Source organism: Erythrolamprus reginae, chromosome 2 (assembly GCF_031021105.1).
Source record: "Erythrolamprus reginae isolate rEryReg1 chromosome 2, rEryReg1.hap1, whole genome shotgun sequence".
Classification (NCBI taxonomy): domain Eukaryota; kingdom Metazoa; phylum Chordata; class Lepidosauria; order Squamata; family Dipsadidae; genus Erythrolamprus; species Erythrolamprus reginae.
The window spans coordinates 62,939,927-62,961,261 of NC_091951.1; the positions used below are offsets into that span (position 1 = coordinate 62,939,927).

Genomic DNA, 21,335 nt, shown 5'->3' on the forward strand with positions numbered 1-21,335 from the left:
AGATACTAAAATCATCATCATTGTTATCAATCATCATCATCCTTGAAGAAATGTAATCTTCCAATTAGACAATGGTTTGAGATCTCATAAAACATCTAGTCAAGCTGAAAGCTAATACGTTTAGTTTAGTAAAGGAAAAAATGACCTCCAGTATATGAAAATTTAGAATACACTGTAAGCTTATTTATTTGGCAATAGCTCCCAGGACATTTAGTGGCTCTTACTGCTAAGACACTATATTAAATAAAGCTGAAAGAATGGCATTTGGGACTTTGAAGTCCATGGAATTTCATATAGTATGTTTGCCAAGTTATTTTAACTGAAGCTCTGAAGACTATGCTCTATTTGTTTTAATCTGACTTCAATTTTTTTTAAATGACAAAATATATATCAAGTTAGCTAATAAAGTTCTTGACTTCAGGTTGACTGTTCACCTTGTTCTTTATTAAAACTGGGAATTAAATGTTGCATGGCATTATCTGATGCCTTTTCAATGAAGGTCAAAATACAACTAGAAGATATACTGCTTAAACCTATCTAGTGATCATTGTCAAAGGTTATTAAGTACCAGTAGTTAATCAGTAGAATATAAAACAGATTAGGCCTTTCTTTAACATGAACTAGAAAGACAAAATACTAATATTAAACCAAAGAGATTTATTTATTTATTTTTTATGCAGCCCTTCTCCTTAGACTCAGGGTGGCTTACAACATGTTAGCAATAGCACTTTTTAACAGAGCCAGCATATTGCCCCCACAATCTGGGTCCTCATTTTACCCACCTCGGAAGGATGGAAGGCTGAGTCGACCTTGAGCCGGTGATGAGATTTCAACTGCTGACCTACAGATCTACAGTCAGCTTCAGTGGCCTGCAGTACAGAACTCTTCCTGCTGCGCTACCCCAGCTCATTCATTCATTCATTCATTCATTCATTCATTCATTCATTCATTCATTCATTCATTTTTATTATTTATTACTGCTAAATAAATCCTTATGCTTTAAAAGGAAGAGTTAGTAAAATGAGTAAAAGGAAGAATGTACATCTATTTCATTCCCAGGAAACCTTATAAAATAATAAAAATAATTTTGAAGACACAAGATCCTGTTGCATATAAAAATAAATTATATAACTGCAATTACAAAATTACAAAAAATAAAAAATATAAAAATGAAAAAAGGAGAGTAAGATGAAGGTTGTAACTACTGAAATAGAACTGAAACTTATTCAGAGTAGCATTATAATAGCGTTTAACTGTAAAAAGGCTATGGACTCATTAATATGGTAAGAAGGTAGATATCAATTCAAATTATGGATCTATGAATGAGTAATTCAGTTTAATGGAGGGGATTCCAACATGAGGTTTTCTCATTGTACTTTAAAACAGCAATAGTGAACCTATGGGACACATGCCAAAGGGGACACGTGAGCCAAATTTTAGGGCACGTGAGGCATTGTCCTATGTCAGCTCCATCGCACATGCGTGCTCTGACCAGCTGATTTTTGGCTTTCTTTTCAGCCACTTTTGCTCTCCCCACGGCAAAAATGGCCCAACCAAAAGTTCATCTGTGTGCTTACCCACAGCCTCCTTTTCACTGTCAGAGGTCTTCAGAAACTTCTTTAGCTTTGGACTGTTGCAGCCAGGCCTCTCATATCTCGACCCATTTCTTTTGCAGCTGGGAAGGCTTTTCTGAAGCCTCCTAAAGCCCGGAGACACCAAAAAATGGCCCAACAGGCCAATTGGAAGTTCGGAAATAAAAGGAAGTTGAGCTGCCCTACTACTTACCTTCAGATAATTGCAACCAGGCCTCGTACACCTTGGCTCATTTCTTGTGCAGCCAGGAAGGTTTTCCTGAAGGCCTGTGTAGCTGAAAACAGCTCCAGATCAGTCTGGAGCTCTGTATAACAGAGCTCCAGACTGATCTGGAGCTGTTTTCAGCTACACAGGCCTTCAGGAAAACCTTCCTGGCTGCACAAGAAATGAGCCAAGGTGTACGAGGCCTGGTTGCAATTATCTGAAGGTAAGTAGTAGGGCAGCTCAACTTCCTTTTGTTTCCGAACTTCCAATTGGCCTGTTGGGCCATTTTTTGGTGTCTCCGGGCTTTAGGAGGCTTTGTTGAACCCCGGGGACAGCAAAAAACAGCCCAAAGAGCCTACTGAAAATCTGAATGCTTCAGTGAGGCCTGTGTGCATGTGCAGGGGGAGAGGTTGTGCACATGTGCAGGGCATTGCATTATGGGTGCACCCTCTTGGCACCCAAACCAAAAAACATTCACTATCACTGCTCTAGAATAACCTCCAGGCGTCTGTTTCTTATGCTATCAATTACTTTCAGGAGCTTTGTAAATGGAATTATTATGGTTGGAAGTACTCCTTTTGTTTCTTTTACTAATACCAAGATTGTGTCAAATAATCTTCTGTGTGTCTGTTTAGGTAGCTGTCTATGGCCAGTGGAGCTAAGGAAAATGGACCCAGATTCTCCACTTGGTACTGGAATACAAATATGTAAAACCATGGATAAAACTATAGAATGTTACACTAACTGTCTAAATAAATGTATAAAAAATTGTACCAGAGTAAAATACCAAAGAAAAAAGAAAAAAAAAAGAAACAGAATATGTACATAACAAGTCAATGATATGATATGTTTTTGTCAGTGACTCACATTCACAGTAAATATGTTGATATGTATGGATACATGTTAATTATGAATTACTGGGGAAAAGGAGGAGGAAAACTTACATCCCATGTTATGATCAATTCAGATCTGCTGCCTCCACCTCCACTTACTTCAGATGGTGGCACTTCTGGAACTGGTAAGAAGAAAACCAACATTACATGGTCTCATATATTACGCTCTAGGGCAGGGGTAGGGAACGTTGGCTCTTCTATGACATGAGGACTTCAACTCCCAGAAGTCCTGAGCTAGCATGATTGGCTCAGGAATTCTGGGAGTTGAAGTCCATAAGTCATAGAAGAGCCAACGTTCCCTACCCCTGCTCTAGGGTGACTCAGCTGGGCAATTAACTGCTTCCGAATCTTTGAATATTCAGTATCATAATGGTATTTCCCCCCACTTAGGAGTTGGGGATTAGAGGCACTTTTTCTAGTACTTCCTTAGGGGCTCATTATAGAGGAGGACATATCAATGTAGTAGTAATTAATCATGGGGTGTGATGGGGCTTATTTCCTCCCCTTTATTTAACATCTACATGAAGCAACTAGAAAAAAACCCTCACACATTGGGAGTACAGGATGGGACACTTAATGACTGTTCAAAATTATGATGGGACTGGCATGTGTGCTTTACAGTTTGTAAAGAATTTCTGGCATTGTCAAAAGTCATGCCATACAAGCATCCCTTGAAACATTATATGCATTTCAAGCACTTGGGAATTGCCTTGCCTTTATGACCAGTTACAATATTCCTTGGTCATGTGACTGTGCAATTTGCTGATTTTTTGCCAGCTTCTGGCAGAAAATTTGGAAGAATGAATTTGTATTTACAACTGTGGCATTCATTTAATGACCACAGATGTATTTAATGACTGCTGGAAAAATGTTGTAAATGTTGTTTATAAAATCAATACTGGTTATGTAAGTGTGTTGACCGTAATGATATATCTGGTTCCAATAGAGGTTGTAAATCTGCACATATATGACAAAACAGACTGTGTAAGTCTGGCAATATAGGCACTGGTAGTGTTAGTATTAAAAATTCTAAAGGAAATCTTATTCATATGCAATAAATTTCTGTAGAACACTTCTGTTCAATAAAATTACTCTATTACCTTACACCTTAAAAATTGTAAAATAGTGTTTTTTAACTATTGCAAGCTAAACTCTGATCTTGTATTTGAATTTTATTTTATTTTTCTGAACTTTAGCAAAACAATTGCAATGTGGAATATTTTTATTGCTTCCACATAGGTTTTTACCCCTCCACTTATAATACTCTAGACCTAAACATCACACAAGACTAATACTTAGTGACCTGCTCTAGTAATCTCCAACCCTTGCTGACTGAAAATAGTTTCCCCTTATCTTGAGGGTTTAAGATACATCCACTTGTTATGCCTCATCTAAAGTTTTCATTTGTGACAAAAACAATGCAAAATGCTGCTCTAAAGACATTCTCTTATGGAAGGATTTTTAAAAATTATTTAAAGGATAGGTGACTCTCAGTTGACTGAATCTCAGTAGCATAGCAATGCTACATTATTCAATCTTCTTTTTTGATTGCTTAAATTAATATAATTTTGCATACAGTATCAAAATATTAATTATTAGATAGATACGGAGTGACACATCTTTCTCTCATCTCTTGAGCCAGATTGAGTAGTGAGGTGGAATAATTTATTACAAGGGTTGTAAGGAGTAAAACCCACTTTGCTATGCTGCAATTATCAAATGAAACAAGCAAACAAAGAGACCCACTAACCTGCCTCTTCAGTTCTTACTTTTTCTGAGGGTAAACTAGGTTCTCCACCTCCAATTTTGTTGTTGGCAACTACACGGAATTCGTATTCAACCCAAGGATTTAAATCTACTGCAGTAGCCATGAATGTTCTCCCATCAATGACATCAGGAACTGTCATAAAAAAACATTTTGGAAGAAATTATGAATTCCTCATTTTTCCCCTCAAGTGTTACAAAATTTCTAAGGATAGCTATAAACTTTACCTGTTCTGGCTCTCTGCCAACCCACTGAAAATGGTGTTCTGGCCTGAACAGTGTAGCCAGTGATTGGACTGTGATTATCTAAGCCCTCGTACCAAGAAATTTGAGCTGCTGTAGCTGTTACTTCATCCACCTTTACATGCTCTGGAGGTCCAGGTGAACCTAATGCAGAAAAATAGCACATTTTAAAGTAGGTTGTGATCTTGTAAGTTAAAAAACATTGCCACATTATACCAAATTATTTTTATTCTTCCACCACGGTAAATAAGAAAAAATCAATTTATAGAGCAAAAAAAGGAGAGATATTTGTACATTCGCCAAACCATTGATTTGTTATTTTATAGTAATAGTAATAATAATAAAGTTGGAAGGGACCTCGGAGGTCTTCTAGTCCAACCCCTGCTTAGACAGGAAACCCTACACTACTTCAGACAAATGGTTCTAACATCTTCTTAAAAACTTCCAGTGTTGGAGCATTCACAACTTCTGTTGGGAAGCTGTTCCATTGATTAATTGTATCAGTAAAAGGAAGCTGTAAAATAGAAATCCAATAAGAAGACAATAGATTATGCATTCTTTCTGAGATGCTTATTCAGATTTCTCTATCTTTAAATTGTACCTTTTAATTTAGACTTTAATATCCTGTCCTGAATCTATCATGTTTTGGGTCTCACAAGTTGTTATCCAAAGCAATTTTGCTGTGAAGCTTAACACAATATCAGCACCATGGACAGTAACACAGCACTAGGGATTTGACTTTCCTTCTAGGAGAGGAGGGTCTTTGGGAGCAGAGCAGAGCAAATTAAAACCCCACTGAAAAACAATAATTTCTATTGTTGGAACGTTCACATTTTAACACATTCTCCAAGTCATGTTCTTCTTGGTTCATTATAAATAGGGAGGGATTGGCTTATATTTGTGTTTTGAAACTTTAAAAAAATATTTTTGCCTATACTGGAAAACAGGCTACAAATTACTGTAATGATAATGGCATTGTCATCCTCAGGTAAGACATGGAGCCTATATTTCCCAATACTGCTCCATTCTGAACACTTATGTTTAAATAAGAAAGTTTGCAAAAATATTTCACGCATGCAGATAGTTTGATGGGAAAATACTATTCCTACTCAAATATGAAGCACTGTGTTTATAAGAAAGCAAGGTGAATCAAATGTGAAGATGACTGGCTTTTCATACAAGTCATTTCTGAAAATGCCCAGTAGTATTTATAAATGCAATAGTCACTTCAGTTATTGTGAATGCTCTTACAATTTGGGGCAATTATATTAAGAAATATAAGCAGTACCAAATCATACAAAATAATGCTGAATGGAATGTATTATGTTGTAATCAATGATGGATTTGCACTAGTATAAAATGCTAATTTGCCAGCCGGGAAAGATACTATTCATCAATCTTGTATTTAATTGTAATTTCTCTATCTTTCAAAGGATGCCTTTAAGTATTATTTATACACCCGGGAACAGTGACATGAATATAGATTGTGAGCACTAGATGTTTGGAAGTTCAAGGCAAATTTTTAATAGGAAGACTTCAATCCTATAGAACCTATAGAAAGATTCACTGGGTCAGGGATTTTTTGTCTTTCACTGTGAGTTGTATTGGGTTGGGGGGGGAGATGCATGAAGGAAGGCTCAGCCAATATAATTGTACACAAGTTGTACTGTGACAATAAAGGTTTGAATTGAATTGAACCCAAAAGTCCTGCTTTATATTTAGAAAAGTACTTTAAATACGTAAGCACCTGTAATTAAATTAATTTCTACTTTTGGAATTCATTAATGTATTTAATTCACTATTAAAGAGAATTTGTCAAAGAACCAGTTTGGTCTAATGGTTAAGGCACCAGGCTAGAAAGTAAGAGTGAGGCCTCAGGCATGGGGGACTTTGGTCTAGTTACTCTCTGTCAGCTCTGCTCACTCACAGGGTTGTTGTTGTTGTTGTTGTGGGGAAGGAGGAAGACATGCTGGATATGTTCAATTGGAGTTATTTGTAAAAATAATAAAAAAAGGATACAAATAAATAAAATAGACAGACATTTCCACTAAAACAAATTGTCATTGTTTGTCTTCATTCACACAAATACATACAAAGATGTTAAATGTTTGTAAAATATACTATGGTTAAAAGAGACTCATTCTCATGCTCTACTTGACGAAATTAGATATAATACCTCCAAATGGTATTCTTTAAAAAAAGATACCTCGTACTACAAGATCTGCTGCAGATGATACACTATCCACTTCAGTCTTCACTGTACAGACATATTTTCCACTGTGTTTCAGCTGAATATTCCTAATCATTAAGTCTCCAGATGCACTCTGTTGGGAGTAATAAAAAAATGGTAACAATTAGCTTCTATTGCAATATAATTGATCAATTTCAAAACAATATTTTTGTCAGATAAAGAGTCAGTGGAGTAGAAGCTGAGACCTCAAGCAGAAAGTAAAACAGTGATGAGCAATATGGCAATGTAGTGGTTCTGTAATTTAAAGGTTAAAAAAGTTGTTTTCTTTTATCTTTTCCTGGAATCTGTGCTACTTTTTTAAAGGAGAAAATTAGAGAAACTGCAGCACAGTCATTCTTGCACCTTAGATTGAGAAAGCTCATTTCAACATTAGAGAATCACCAGCTGGGTTTGCATGGAAAGAAATACTCAGGTCAAAATAAAACAAGATACTAAAGATAATTGGATGCTTCTCTTTCTAATGAGAGAAAAGACGGAGGAGATACCTTAAGAAGCTGCTGTGGATGTTCTGGGAACTTTCAACTGAATTAACAAAAGAGTATGTGTACAGGGAATCAAAGATGGGTATAATCACCAAGGCCTTATACCAGCAAAATAACTATCATTTGCAAAAAGAAGACTAAAGCACTGAAGCGAAAACCAATATATCAGTAATAAAAGAAAGAAAGAAAAGGGAAAGGATGTATCCAATTGTAAAACAACAACAACAAAAACCCCTAGGGGGAGAATCATGGAGAGGAATGCAAGTATCTTCAATTCCTATTTTGTTTTGCGGGAACTGTATCAAAGCAAAACAACTAACAAAAATAGTGCCAAGCCAAGATAAGGAAAAAGATGCCAACTATATGAGTTGCATTTTTATTTTATAATTACTGTTCATACTTTTTTTTTTGCATGATCTACTGTATGTAGTCTGTATAAGATTTTATTCTAGGTTCCCACCATCTGTTTTACCTTTTTTATGATGTATAAGGTTTTCATCCTCTTTTTCCCTGGATATCATGACAGGTTATTTCAAAAGAGACTTGGATCTTTTTTTCCTTTGAAATTTGGGGATTTTTTTCTTTCTTTTTTTTACAATATCTCTCATTTCTTCCCATTGTTTCTCAGGTCTCTTTCACACGCATTTCACATTCTTTCACACCAGAAGAGACATCTAGAGTGACACTGGAGAACTAGTAACTCCGATCTGACCACAGTAACACTCTTCTAACATTCTTTATTAGGACTTATTTAGTGGCGATATAGATGGCAAAATCTTCACATTGCATTTGAAGATTCGCACCCAGCCACCCTTTTTAGGGTGACCCATTCCCCCCTTAATGCAGAGGGAACAGAGAAGCCCTTGCAAGGCAAAGCTGAGGAATTTGTACAGCATCAAGATTCTGATGTTGCTGGGGAGAGGCAGATATGGCGGGAGCCATGGGGCAAGCCGTTCTGGAGGAAGAAGGGAACGCTGCTTGAAAGCAATCCCTTGTTCCAGCCCCATGAGCTCGTCTCGGGGTACTGGTGACGGGTGTAATCTGGGCTCTGGGCTCAAGCTGCTGCTACTTGATGCTAGGTCGGTGGTTAACAAGGCTCTCCTCATCTGGGACTTGATCCTGGAGGAGGAGGCCAACCTGGTATGTGTGACCGAAACCTGGCTGGGCCCAGAGGGAGGAGTTCCTCTCTCTGAAATTTGCCCAGCCAGATTTCAGGAAGAGTAGTGTCAAGGAATTTAACTCGTTTTTCACTGATAAAGTCAGTCAGATCTGGACGAGCCTTGACTCCAATTGGATCCCAGTGTCGGCTGACAACGAGTCAGTTGAGGTGACTGGGTCCATCTGTCTAGGAGGAGTTTGACCTGGTGACACCTGATGAAGTGGACAAGGCCATTGAAACTGTGAATTCCGCCATCTGTTTACTGGATTCATGTCCCTCTTCGCTGGTTTCGGCCAGTAGAGAGGTGACACAGAGCTGGGTCCAGGAGATTGTCAACGCTTCTTTGAGGGGCGGGGGTCCTTCCCGGCTCCCTACAAGGAGGCACTTGTGCACCCCCTCTTCAAGAAATCTTCCCTGGACTCAGCTGTGCTTAATAACTATCATCTAGTCTCCAACCTTCCCTTTATGGGGAATGTTGTCGAGAAGGTGGTGTTGCTCCAGTTCCAGCAGGCCTTGGAAGAAGCCCTCAACAGTCAGGATTCAGGCCTGGCTACAGCATTATTGTATAACATGGATTCTAAATGAATTAGCCACCAATTTTAGTAGGCATGATTCTGTTACTTATGAGCTATGGATAAAAACTTACTTAGCAATGTCAATTTTATGTCTGCTATTCCAAATCTTAACAAGATCTCATATTCTTAATAATAATAATAATAATAATAATAATAATAATAATAATAATAATAATAATCATAATCATAATCCCATTCCTGTTCATTTCATTTCTACTTTGTCAGCTTCAGTTTGTCCCTCACTCTTCCCTTCCCTTTATTTCAATATTGTTACCATTATTGACAATACCTTCTGACTTGAGCACCAACATTTTGCATTCAAACATGTTTAACTGTTTCAGCTATGTCCATAATGTTTTCTTGATAACAATACAGAAACAGTTTTCCACTGCCTTCCTCAGAGTGTTTGGATTCCCAGTGCAGATAACATTTTATTTCAGTTCTTCTCTTCTGACCTTATCAGCAAAGTGACTAACCATAAACCCATCTTTATTGCTCTGAGAATCATTAAAGCTATTGATCAATCTGTCAAAGGTCTAAGGAGAAAAAAGATACTCCAACATCTACGTTTTGCCTTGATGAAATTTAGCTCCTAGTTAATGAAAATAGATTTCAGTTATGAAGAAATGACTCCTTTATCACCTCAGGAAATGCTTCTTAATTTGTTTTCAACAATTTAATCTTTGATCTGCCACCTGATTATGTTATTATTATATTGTGATGATAATTGATTATTGTCATAAGAGAAACCAAATGTCACCCCTTTTCTAAGAGTTTTATTTTTATTAGAAGTTTCTGATATTTTTATCATTCATGTTAGTGCTCTGCCTAAAATTAATTTGAACTGGAGATACCAGGAATTGAATTTAGGATTTTCTGCAAGGAGAAAATGGGGTCCATCACTATTATAGCTCCAAGACTTAATCTTGAATATATAGTATCATTTGGCATTTAACTATTGAGTTTTAAACCAAAATTAATGTTAGCATTATTAAGTTTGGTATATATACATATTATAAAGGTAGGAATTATCTTATCACATTTTAATCCCTTGCTGATTAATGAATATATTAGTTTTTTGTAATTCCAGGGGTAGTCTGGGAAGCAATTTATGTTATCGTGATGAACAGCAATTAATAAAAAAATGGTTTCACTCTCAAGTGAGAATCATAACTAAAATAACAATTCCCTCTACTTCTTTTTCTGATTTCTATGCCAAGCATTGAGGTACTTCATGCTACCACATAATCCTTTACTTTTAAAACAAGAAAGAGAGCTTTGACTGGAATATAAAATAAAACTATTCTTCTATAGAATTGTTGCAAGAAACGTAACTGAAACATGAAAGAAAATGGTATTGTCTGGCAGTATTGCCTCAAGCAATTAACATCTAAAATGCAATTATATTTATGCATGTAGTTTGCTAGTAATTTTGGAAGAAATCAAATTTTGCTTTTTGAAAATGGAGATTATTGGAGAAAATAAATGGTACACACAAATTGTAACACAAATACAGGTAATATTGAACTGGACAAATTCAAATTAGGAATGATTGTTAAATGAATAGTCGTAAGTTGAGAACTGTCTTGTGTTTTCAAACTAAGACTTCTTAACACCTTGGCTCAAATACTAGGGATTGAATATAAGTGATACCACTTTTCTTGTTTCAGAATGTCCATGAAAATGTTTTCCCAGATTGTTTGAGTTATTGATTTCATTTTAGAGAAGTGTTTTCCAGTTTGCAATCATATTTCATGCCTCTGTTGTATTTTCAAAATGGACACTATAATGAATCTTATTTTCTTATGTCCAGTTTAATTTACTTCATACAGTGGTACCTCGTGATATGAACCCCTTGTCATACGAACTTTCCGAGATACGAACCCGGGGTTCGGAAATTTTTTGTCGCCTCTTCCGAACTTTTTCCATCTTATGAACCCGCCACCCGAACGCTGAACCCGGAACTTCTGCAAAGGTTCGGGTTTGGGTGGCCACCAAGAAGCCCCGCCACCTGGCTGTCGCCTTTTGAAACAGCCGGGGGGCTTCTCGGCGTCCTCCCGAACCTGAATGCCAAACCCGAACTTTTGCCGAACTTTCGGGTTTGGTGTTCGGGAGGCCGCCAAGAAGACCCACTGCCTGGCTGTTGCCTTTTGAAACAGCTGGGGGGCTTCTCGGCATTCTCCCGAATGCTGAACCTGGAAGTTCGGCAAAAGTTCGGGTTCGGCGTTTAGGTTCAGGAGGATGCTGAGAAGCCCCACCGCCCGGCTGTCAGCTTTGCAAAAGAGCCACGGAGCTGTCGGGCCGGTAGGGAGGCTCAAATGGAGGTGGGGAATCCCAATAGGGAATTCCATGGGCAGAGCTCTGACGCCACAAAGATTTCCTTCCTGAAGTCCACGTTTCATTTTTGTTGTGAGCCTCCCCGAGTCTGAGGAGAGGGGCAGCATACAAATCTAATAAATATATATATATATAATATAGTATCCTTCTCCTGTCATGCCCACCCATCAAGCCAGATGGGGAAGCCGGATTCACTTAACAACTGTTTTACTACTAGTTTTGCCCCAGTTTATGGCCTTTATTGCCACAGTTGTAAATGTAACCCTGCAGTTGTTAAATTATCATATTTTTCATAATATAAGATTCTTATATTGGAGCATCTTATATTCTGAAAAATATGATAATTTAACAACTGCAGGGTTACCCTTAACAATTGTGGCAATAAAGGCCATAAACTGTGGCAAAACGCAACCACTGTCTTGCTTATCAATAGAAAATTTGGGGTCAAATGTGGTGGTATATCCAAGACTACCTGTATAAAATAGGTTCCCTGTTTTCATAATTTATTTAACCACAAAACTATAGTGTTAATACTAGTTATAGGAATCCTGGTTGTGATAGGGTTAGAGAGCAGTATTGCAGGAAAATTCTGTCCAAAATCTGGAGTTTGATCCTGATAGGTTCTAGATTGACTCAGCCTTCCATCCTTTCAAGATAGGTAAAATCAGTATCCAAATTGTTGGGGGCAATATGCTGATTCTGTAAATTGTTTAGAAAGAGTTATAAAGTACTATGAAGTACTATATGTATAAATCTAAGTGCTATTTCTATTTCTAGAGGCAACAGAATACAATTTAAAGAGGAATATCTATTTTTTTTTTGCTTTTTCACGATTCTAGGTCTAATAATAAAGTAAATTTGCACAATTACATTATAACTTACCCCACCTACTCTCTCAAAATGGGATGCATCTTTTCTGAAGTCAGTCAATGCACTATTAAAATACCATGTGAAACTAATATCCAGGAGTGGGTCATGCTGAACTTGGCAGGGTAAAATTATACTTTCTCCTACAGTCACATCCATATTTGATGGTGCCAATGTTATCCGAGTTGGATCTGCAAAGAACATACAGTCAGTTCTATCTCCTTGTGCTTACTGTGTTACATTCATGATGCTTTTAAAAACAATGTTATATTCCATTAAGAGTATAATGAAGAAACTGTGTCAACTCAAAGCTATGTATTAGATTTTCCAAACTTTATCTATACTCCAGGAATATTAACAACAAAAATAAATTAATAATGTTGTAATCATGCTATATTTGCAAAAAAACTAAACTTAATTTTTTTCAGATTTTTTAAAAAGAATAAACTAGATACATGATAACTTGTGTCCAGTAATTGTTTAGAGAAAATCATGTATAAAGTTTCAGTCAGTCTTTTTGTATATATGCTAATGGGGGGTTGGTTTTGTGTTATATAGCGCGGTTATTGAAACAATTATACTTTGTAAAAATGTGTTTTTTGGTTACCACAAAGTGTGAACATCAATGTGGCTTACTCAGAAATGCTTAACCCAACTATGAGGCTTGGACAAATCTAAGCATCACAATTGTCACACAATATGATAAATATTACAATGTGTTTCCCACTTGGAACCATATGATGCAAGGAAGATATAACATTTTGGAATTTTTTTTTGAGGGAGGAAGGTTCGTATGAGGTGCAAGAAGCAATATTGTTTGAGTCTAGTTCATGTTGGCCCTCAGACTATGTGGAAAATAGTCACACAGTAGGGAGCTGAGATTTTTATTGTGTAAAAATAGTTCCTGGCCCCTCTAGGACTGCCTGCTACAGGTACCACAAAAAGGATGTTGATAGTGCATGAAACCTGCAAGCTGAAGATTGTCCATTAATACAGAATAGGATTAAAACAACTCTAAGTTATTTTGGAATTTTAAAATAATGATCTATTATTTTAATATGCAAATTACATAAACTGGCTTTTCAAAAAGAATGACCCAAGTTGCAAGTATTTCTTTTACAGGTATTTGTACTGAGAAACATTGATTCAAAATGGTGGATATAATTGGGAAATCAATTTTCTAGGTGTGATGTACTTATACAGGGGTGGACAAAAAAATGGAAACACCTTGCAGCTCTTCCGTGGAATCCAGATTTGTAAAGCTCCCTTCGAACAGTTTTTGTGTAAACTGAGTTCTGTACGTGTCTATTGAGCTCTGCAGTGATTTTAGGAGCTGTGGTCTTGCGATCCGCTCTAACAATTCGGTCTCTCTCAGACAACTTCGACTTTCAACCAGACCTGTACTTGCTGAGGACATTTTCCCTTCTCTTTCAAAAGCAGTCATTACTTTTGAAACATTACCTCTTGAAACGCCAAATATTCAGGCACTTTCTGTTACATTAGCGCCTGCCATTTGAGCACCAACAATTTGGCCTCCTTGAAAGTCTGAGAGGTCTGCCATTTCTAGAAGGTTATAACCAATTTCCTTAAATTTCTGTTAAAAAGAAGGTAGTTTAAAAAAACATATCAAATAACAGATTTTTTTTAAAAAAACATTAAAATATGTCAAGTTTTGATTGATTTGAACATGTTCAAACGTTATGATGCCAAGAAGTCAAGTGTTTCCATTTTTCTGTCCACCCCCTGTACATCAGGGATTCCCAAACCCCAGACCACGGCCCATTATCAACACTTGAGCCATTTGAAACCAGGCCACAGAAGTGGAGAGCAACTGCACATATGCCTCCCCAGTTGTGTGAGCTACGCATTTGCCATGTCTCCTGTGGAATCATCCCTCTCACACATACCACGCTAGTTCACAAAACGGGAAAGGTTTTTTTAAGTTTGGGCTTTGTGTGTCTGAATGTGTCCACCATTTTGACACTGTTGTAGCAGGTTTCCTCTTTTATTTGTAGACAAATTTATATTTCATTTTCAGTATACAGAAAAGGTTCTGTGAATGATTTTCCTTGCTCTTTTCTGCTGCACTGCATTTTCTAATTGTGTACATCTTCTCTTTGCCATCATTGTTGTTATTGACTACTATTCTCTGTTGACTGATAGATCAAGAAAATCCTGTCTTTTGAACCTTTACTGGAACATTCCATGGCTATAAATAAAACATCATTCCCTGTTTTTTTCCATTTCATTTCTTTAGATTCTGGAGAGGAGAACCATGACTACCTCTCAGAATATTAACATTTGATGGCATATCTTAACCTCTCATGCCTTCCTGTTTTTAATAGATGTTTCCAGAGGCTTAATGGCTATTCCATGCCATCTGCCCTGACAGTTCTAAGCCTCTGAAAAATTGTATAGTGTAGCATTCATAGTAATTTAGAAAGATCTCAAATTACGTATTTTATTTGAATTATGTGCACTATGTTATCCTAACATAAGATGAAAATTTAAAATCAAAATAACTCTTTCACCCATTACTCAATTCATAAAATTTTCAAGTAAAACACTATTAGCTATCTAATTACCTGTTACTAATAAAGTAGTTGAGCTACTAGCTTTTCCAAACTTGTTTTCTGCCAGGCAGGTATAACTTCCAGCATCTGATTTACTCACATTAGCTACTTGGAAGCTTCCATCTTTTAAGAATGATATTCTAAAAGTAAAAGATGTAGAAAAAATAATGTTATATTTTGGGAGATGTGTGTGTGTCTACAATTCAGAGTTTAAACAATTAAAATATTTACGAACAGTACTAACAATTCTAATATGTCTCTGTACCTGAGATGACAGAGTATGTTACAAACTCTATTCATTACATAATAAGACATTTGTTTGGGATATTCCCTCTAAATTTCCACACTTCAGTGTGGATGAAAGAAGACCTTCTGAAAATATGCAATTACCTATTTTATTATGGGTGATGCCCTTTCCAGAAAGTAATATGGAATGGAAGATTATAGCTTCCCCAACATGATTAGAATTGTATCTTTTTCCTCCAAAGAAAACCATAAGCTTTCCCCTCCTCCCAATATTTATTTATTTATTTATTCAATTTTTTTAAATGCCGCCCTTCTCCTTAGACTCAGGGAGGCTTACAACATGTTAGCAATAGCACTTTTTAACAGAGCCAGCATATTGCCCCCACAATCCGGGTCCTCATTTTACCCAACTCGGAAGGATGGAAGGCTGAGTCAACCTTGAGCCGGTGATGAGATTTGAACCGCTGACCTGCAGATCTAGCAATCTTTCCTCAAGGTGTGAGAAGGGCCAAGGGCAAAGGTACAAATGATCGCATTAGGTGCTTTCCCCTTGTTTGGAGTATTTTAACAAGGACTGTCTAAGGTACTGTGCAGCTGAAATTAACTTAAACAGAAACAGATTCATACAAGACTCCAACTAGCTGCCCTGAACTTCACAGTAGTTGCAGCTGCACTGTGCCTCCAAGGAGCAGAATCAGAGAAGCAACTTGGAGAATCAACCCTAATCCTAATATGCTATCACTCTATCACTCTACAAGATGTTCCTTTGATTGTTTGCATGCAGTATAAGAACTAGTAAGCAGTGGTGAAATCTACTTACATTCCCTACTCATCTGGAAGCACCCCACCGTCACATACAATTTTTTACCCTCTGTGCATGCACAGAAAGCTTTGTGCATGCATAGAGCTTTATAAACAAGAGAATGGCAACAACCTGGTGATGAGCGGAGCCTTATAGTGCCACTGCTAATGGTTCTCCAAACCACTGGCAGCTGCTGCTACCGGTATGCCCGAACTGAGGCGTACCGGTAGAATTTCATCACTGATACTAAGAATTAGACAGCATAAGCATTATTAAAAATATGAAAGCAGGAATTGTCTCAATAATAAAGGCTGCACTGGTCAAGAATTAAAGCTGCTGGTCCTCTTTCCATGCCAGAAGAATAAATTGGCTTAGGTGAACCAGCCTGCTACCTCCCCATCCATAGCTTATCCAAGCAACATACCAAAAATATTTGAAAAATACTATTAGTACATTCTGCAATCATGTTACATATATAACTTCAGAATTAGAAATTTCTTCAAAACTTTATTTGGCCTCTGTTGGCTCATTAAAAGACTGCTTTTCATTGTATAATTGCACCGTCTAGTTTAAAATGAAATAAGGGATATGTGCAATGGTTGCCTTTCTACACTTTCAGCCATCATCAAAAGCCATGCTGATTAATTTTGAAAATTAGTTTCTACTCCAGAGGAAATGTTATAGTACAAATTTAACTTCTTCTAGAGCATCCCCCACCCCCAATCTTGAATGTGGACTGACTTGTTACTTCCCCAGCTTTTCTTTCTTTCTTTCTTTCTTTCTTTCTTTCTTTCTTTCTTTCTTTCTTTCTTTCTTTCTCTACTGAAAAACTGAAATCTGGCAAGGTGAAAGCTGAAGTTGAGAGCACTCTGTCAGCTATTTTCTGCTCTAGTATTCTCTTCAGTGATTGGCTAGAGCAGGAATGTCAAACTTGATTTCATTGAGGGTCGCATCAGGGTTGTGTTTGACCTGGGGGGGGGGGGCAAGGTGGGCATGGCCATCTTGATGTCACTTGTGCCAGGGGAGAGGGCATGGTGGTCCAAATGCTCTGTCCATGAAAACAGGCACTCAAGCTCTGTTTTCAACTGAAACTGCCTCCTGCACCATCTGGCAGCAAAAATGGAGCTCGGGAGGGTCCCTGAGCACCAGTTTTTGCTGGCAAAGTGTTGCAGGAAACCATCATTACTGAGCCTGGGAGGGCAATGGGTGGTCCTTTTGAGCTCCATTTTCATTGACATAGGTACCATGGAATCATCCTTTGCTGTTTCCAAGCAAAATCTAAGCACCTCGTGGGCCGGATCTGGCTAGTTAGCCTTGAGTTTGACATCCCTGGGCTAGAGGGAGCATTCGTCCATATAGGAGCAAGAAAATAGGGACTATTGTAGGGTTCTGCACAGTATAAATGAACATTATTATGATGAGGGAAAAGACTAATGAGGGAAAAGTTAATGAGAGAAAAGACAGTGGATGTATATGCCTACCCTCTGGTGAAGAAACAATATTTTAACACACACACCCCCCGGCATGGATAGGGGAACTGAATGCTGAAGAATGAAACCAGAATAATGGAAAATGAGTGGTGAATTAAACAGATTGACATGTAGATCCAAGGTTTATCAACTTTGCTCTTCTGAAAAATTAGTTACTGTCATTTCACATTGCATGCAAGCTGTTTTATGTCTCAAATTATATGAAGTCTGTTTCTTCGCTTCTTCTCCTTCCAAGTGAAACTCCTGATTTGATTTCTAATCCACTACATCAATTAATATTTCACAAAGATAAGCAAACTTGCTCTGAGAAAGAGATCTATGCTTTATTCTGACACCCATCTCTTCTTTGGTACAAGATCAATCTCTATCCTCAAAGACACTGGAAAACAGAACTGAAACATGACTGATGTTGCAGTATGCATGTTATGATTTCATTGGTAATGTAAGCAATAATGAAAGAGGAGAAGATCATCCAAATGTTATTATATAAGCTTGTTTTATAATTTCAAATCGTTTTTAGAGATTTCTAGAGATACACATGCACCCTTTCTATATAAATAAAAAACAATCTTGACAGCTCCATTGATTTTGCAAAGGGAAAAAAGGATTACCATATTAAAACAATATATATCATCCAATTATAATAAACAAATTATCAAACACTCTGAGATATAAATGAACCATATTAATAATATTGATAATAATGGATCGTGTCAGCTCAAAACTACATGAGTCTTAGAATTACTTTCTAAAATGACATGAAACAAATTGACAGCAGAAAAAAAAGCATTATAGGAAACAAAGAAAAAGCATCATTACCAAAACAGGCTAATGCATATAGCAAAGAATAACATATGCCAAAACAGTAGACAGCCTACTTTTACAAAAAGATTGACAACTGAGAAAAAGACAACAAAGATTGTGTAATAATAAGCCCTTTTAAAATGACTGGCTCCATTATAATAGCCTAGGTTTTAAACTGAATATTGAAAATGGAAACATTACAGATTTCGCCATTTTAATGTTGTCAAATGATAGCTATGACTTATTTATTAAAATATCAATTTCATTGTTTTAGCATCTCTAATGGATTGAGTACTCTTCGACATTGATTAATTTTTTAAATATTGGCTTCAATAATTATCTAACTGATAATAGAAAATAGAAAGAAAAATAAATCTTTTTTTCTACACTGACCCCTATTAAGTTATTCCCCCTCAAGTGAAGCTTTTTATGAAATGGTCTGTCAAAAACTCTTTAAAGAGAATTAGCTAGAGTAAGTAATGCAAAATAACAGAGGGTTCTAATGTAATTTAACTATGCCACAATATTTATAACCCCACCTATAATTGTTCTAAATATAGATTGAAAACTTTACATTTTATATAAAAGCATAAATAGATCATCACGTGTATATATAGGTATGTGTGTGTATGTGTGTGTGTATATGCACGCATGAGATTGATAGGGCTTTTCCTTGAAACAGATATTAACAATAAAGCAGGGAAACTTTACATCAATATACACATATTCCATTCTTCCAAACTCCATAATAATGTGAAGTACCTAAAGGTTAAAACTTTGCATATTAACACTTTTACTGTATATAGAAACAAAGCCAAATATATTGAGCGATCATATTTGTAATCTGAAAATGGCCTATCTCTTGCAGTGTATAAAATGGTATAAAACAAAATGGTTCAACCTATAATATTCTGGATTGTTACAATTTGGCTGCATTATCATGTGTTATGAAAGATATGGCTATAGGACAGTGATGATGAACCTATGGCATGCATAGCCATATTGGAGGGCATGTGAGACTTTGCCCTGTGTCAGCTCTAGCGGGAAAGGCTGTTTATCCCCGGAAGCTCTGGAGGCAGAAAAATCGCCAATGGACAAACCAGAAGTTTGGGAAAATGCGCTTCTGGTTTGCCGTTGTGCTGTTTTTGCCCTCTGAAGGGTTCAGCGAAACTCCCTGAAGCCCTGTAGTGGAAAAAAACCAGCACAATGGGCAAACCGGAAGTGCGTTTCTGAACTTCCAGTTTTCCCACTGCGTTGTTTTTTGCACTCCGGAGCTTCAGGAAGTTTCCCTGAACCTTCCAGAATGCGAAAAACAGCACAATAGCAGACCGGAAGTGCATTTTCCAAAACTTCCGGGTTGCCCGTTTGGGCTTTTTTTCAAGTAGCAGGCTTCACTGAGGCCTGTGCGCATATGTGGAGAACAAGAGAGGATTGTGCGCTTATGGGGTGTGGGGTGCTGTGCATGCGTGGTGAGGAAGAGGTGTGGGCACGTGCATGCAAACTAGCACACTACACACACCCTTTTGGCATGTGAACCAAAAAAGGTTTGCCATCACTGCTATAGGAAATAATGGATACTAGGAACAATCTTTCTTTCCTTGCTTTTTGCCCTTCCTATGCTTATTGCTGCCCATAATTCATCCAACAGAGTAAAGGGCCAGAGAAATGGGTTGAGTCAATCCAGAAATAGCACTCTTTAGTTGCTGCCTGACAATATTAAGGCCAGAAAATAACGGCTACCTGCATTTGTATTTTAAAAACACCAAAGCAGAACAATAAACAGCTACACATATTGCTAAATGTATGGAAATACAAATACAAATTAAATAAAAATGGAAATACACATTCTTCATTTTATCTTAAAGCTCCAACAGGACTGAAAAACTAGCATGCATTTTCAACACTGTCAAGCACATCAACAGCATATAAGGGCGCACAGAGTATTTACAGAGAACTCGAGAAAAGCTCACGAAAATACCCAAGCCAACAGAATTCAATTTATATACTGAATACTATATGCACTTTGAATGATCATTCCCCAAATAATGCAGGAGGATCTTTTAAAATAACAGTTAAGTACCAAACATTCAACAAAACCAAATGCAGGCTTCACCTTTGTACTTTCACAAGCAGCTTCCAAATACCAAGCCTAAGTCAAAATGTTAAAGAGATAAACCTTTTTGAAATTATTACATTTATATGAACTCTGTGTTCCATTGATGCCGTGTTTTCCAAGTGCCTTTAAAAAGGAAAACTCATATCATTTTTAAGGGCAGCATGAAATTTAAGATACAAGTATTTCCAAGGCATGTCTGAAAACACAGCAGTTCATATATAAGCTGTTCATCTACCTACTTTCCACCTATTTTAAATTGGTAAGTAAAAGTCATAATAGCAACATTCTAACTTTTATTATGATCAAAAACTATAATAAAGGGTGTGATACAATCAGTTTAAAAACATAGAAAATACATCGGAATCTAAATAATAATAATAATGATAAAAAGCTAAGGATATATAAAAATGTGTGTGTGTATGTATATGTATATATGACGGTCTTGGTATATTCGGGTTTCTTCCCATGTAGGATTTAGAAATTTCTGGCGACGTTTCGACGAGGTCCCACTCGTCATCCTCAGGCTGGTGCCTCTGTCCTTGTTCTAGGGCGAACACAGCAAGACCTGAGCTGCCTTCCTTCTATAAATACTGGTGGCTTGGTATGGTTTGATGGCTCAGCAATTGCCTGCTGTGTAGAAACTTCCTGGTGAGTCAGTGGGGTAACGCCTGGGGTCGTTGATTTAACTGAGGTATGCTGATTAGTTAATTATTGTGAATTAGGGGTGATATCCTGAGTAGTTGGAGCTTGCAGGCTACTTGGTTGTTTTGCAATGTGTGTTCTGAGTCTGGTTTCAGTTTCTATGGCTGGGATACGTTTGTTAATGAGGGCTGGTTTCCAGATGTCTGGTAGGCGGGAGGTATCATCCCGCTTATTCATATTTTGGGGATGTTTTTTCTTCTCCTATTTCTATCATTATGTATTTTCCTTTGGGGT

The 21,335-nt window shown here is 37.1% G+C and overlaps 1 protein-coding gene across 1 annotated transcript in view; it reads right to left on the bottom strand.

The window, feature by feature from the left end:
• Positions 1-21,335, bottom strand: part of LOC139158432 (contactin-3-like) — a 236,022-nt gene that overhangs the window by 13,108 nt on the left and 201,579 nt on the right. Inside the window, exons 10-15 of the mRNA XM_070735738.1 lie at positions 14,954-15,081; positions 12,384-12,559; positions 6,904-7,021; positions 4,683-4,841; positions 4,441-4,590; positions 2,742-2,812 (exon numbers count right to left, since the gene is read on the bottom strand). Coding sequence (XP_070591839.1) covers positions 2,742-2,812; positions 4,441-4,590; positions 4,683-4,841; positions 6,904-7,021; positions 12,384-12,559; positions 14,954-15,081 — 802 coding nt within the window. The remainder of the gene's footprint in view (positions 1-2,741; positions 2,813-4,440; positions 4,591-4,682; positions 4,842-6,903; positions 7,022-12,383; positions 12,560-14,953; positions 15,082-21,335) is intronic.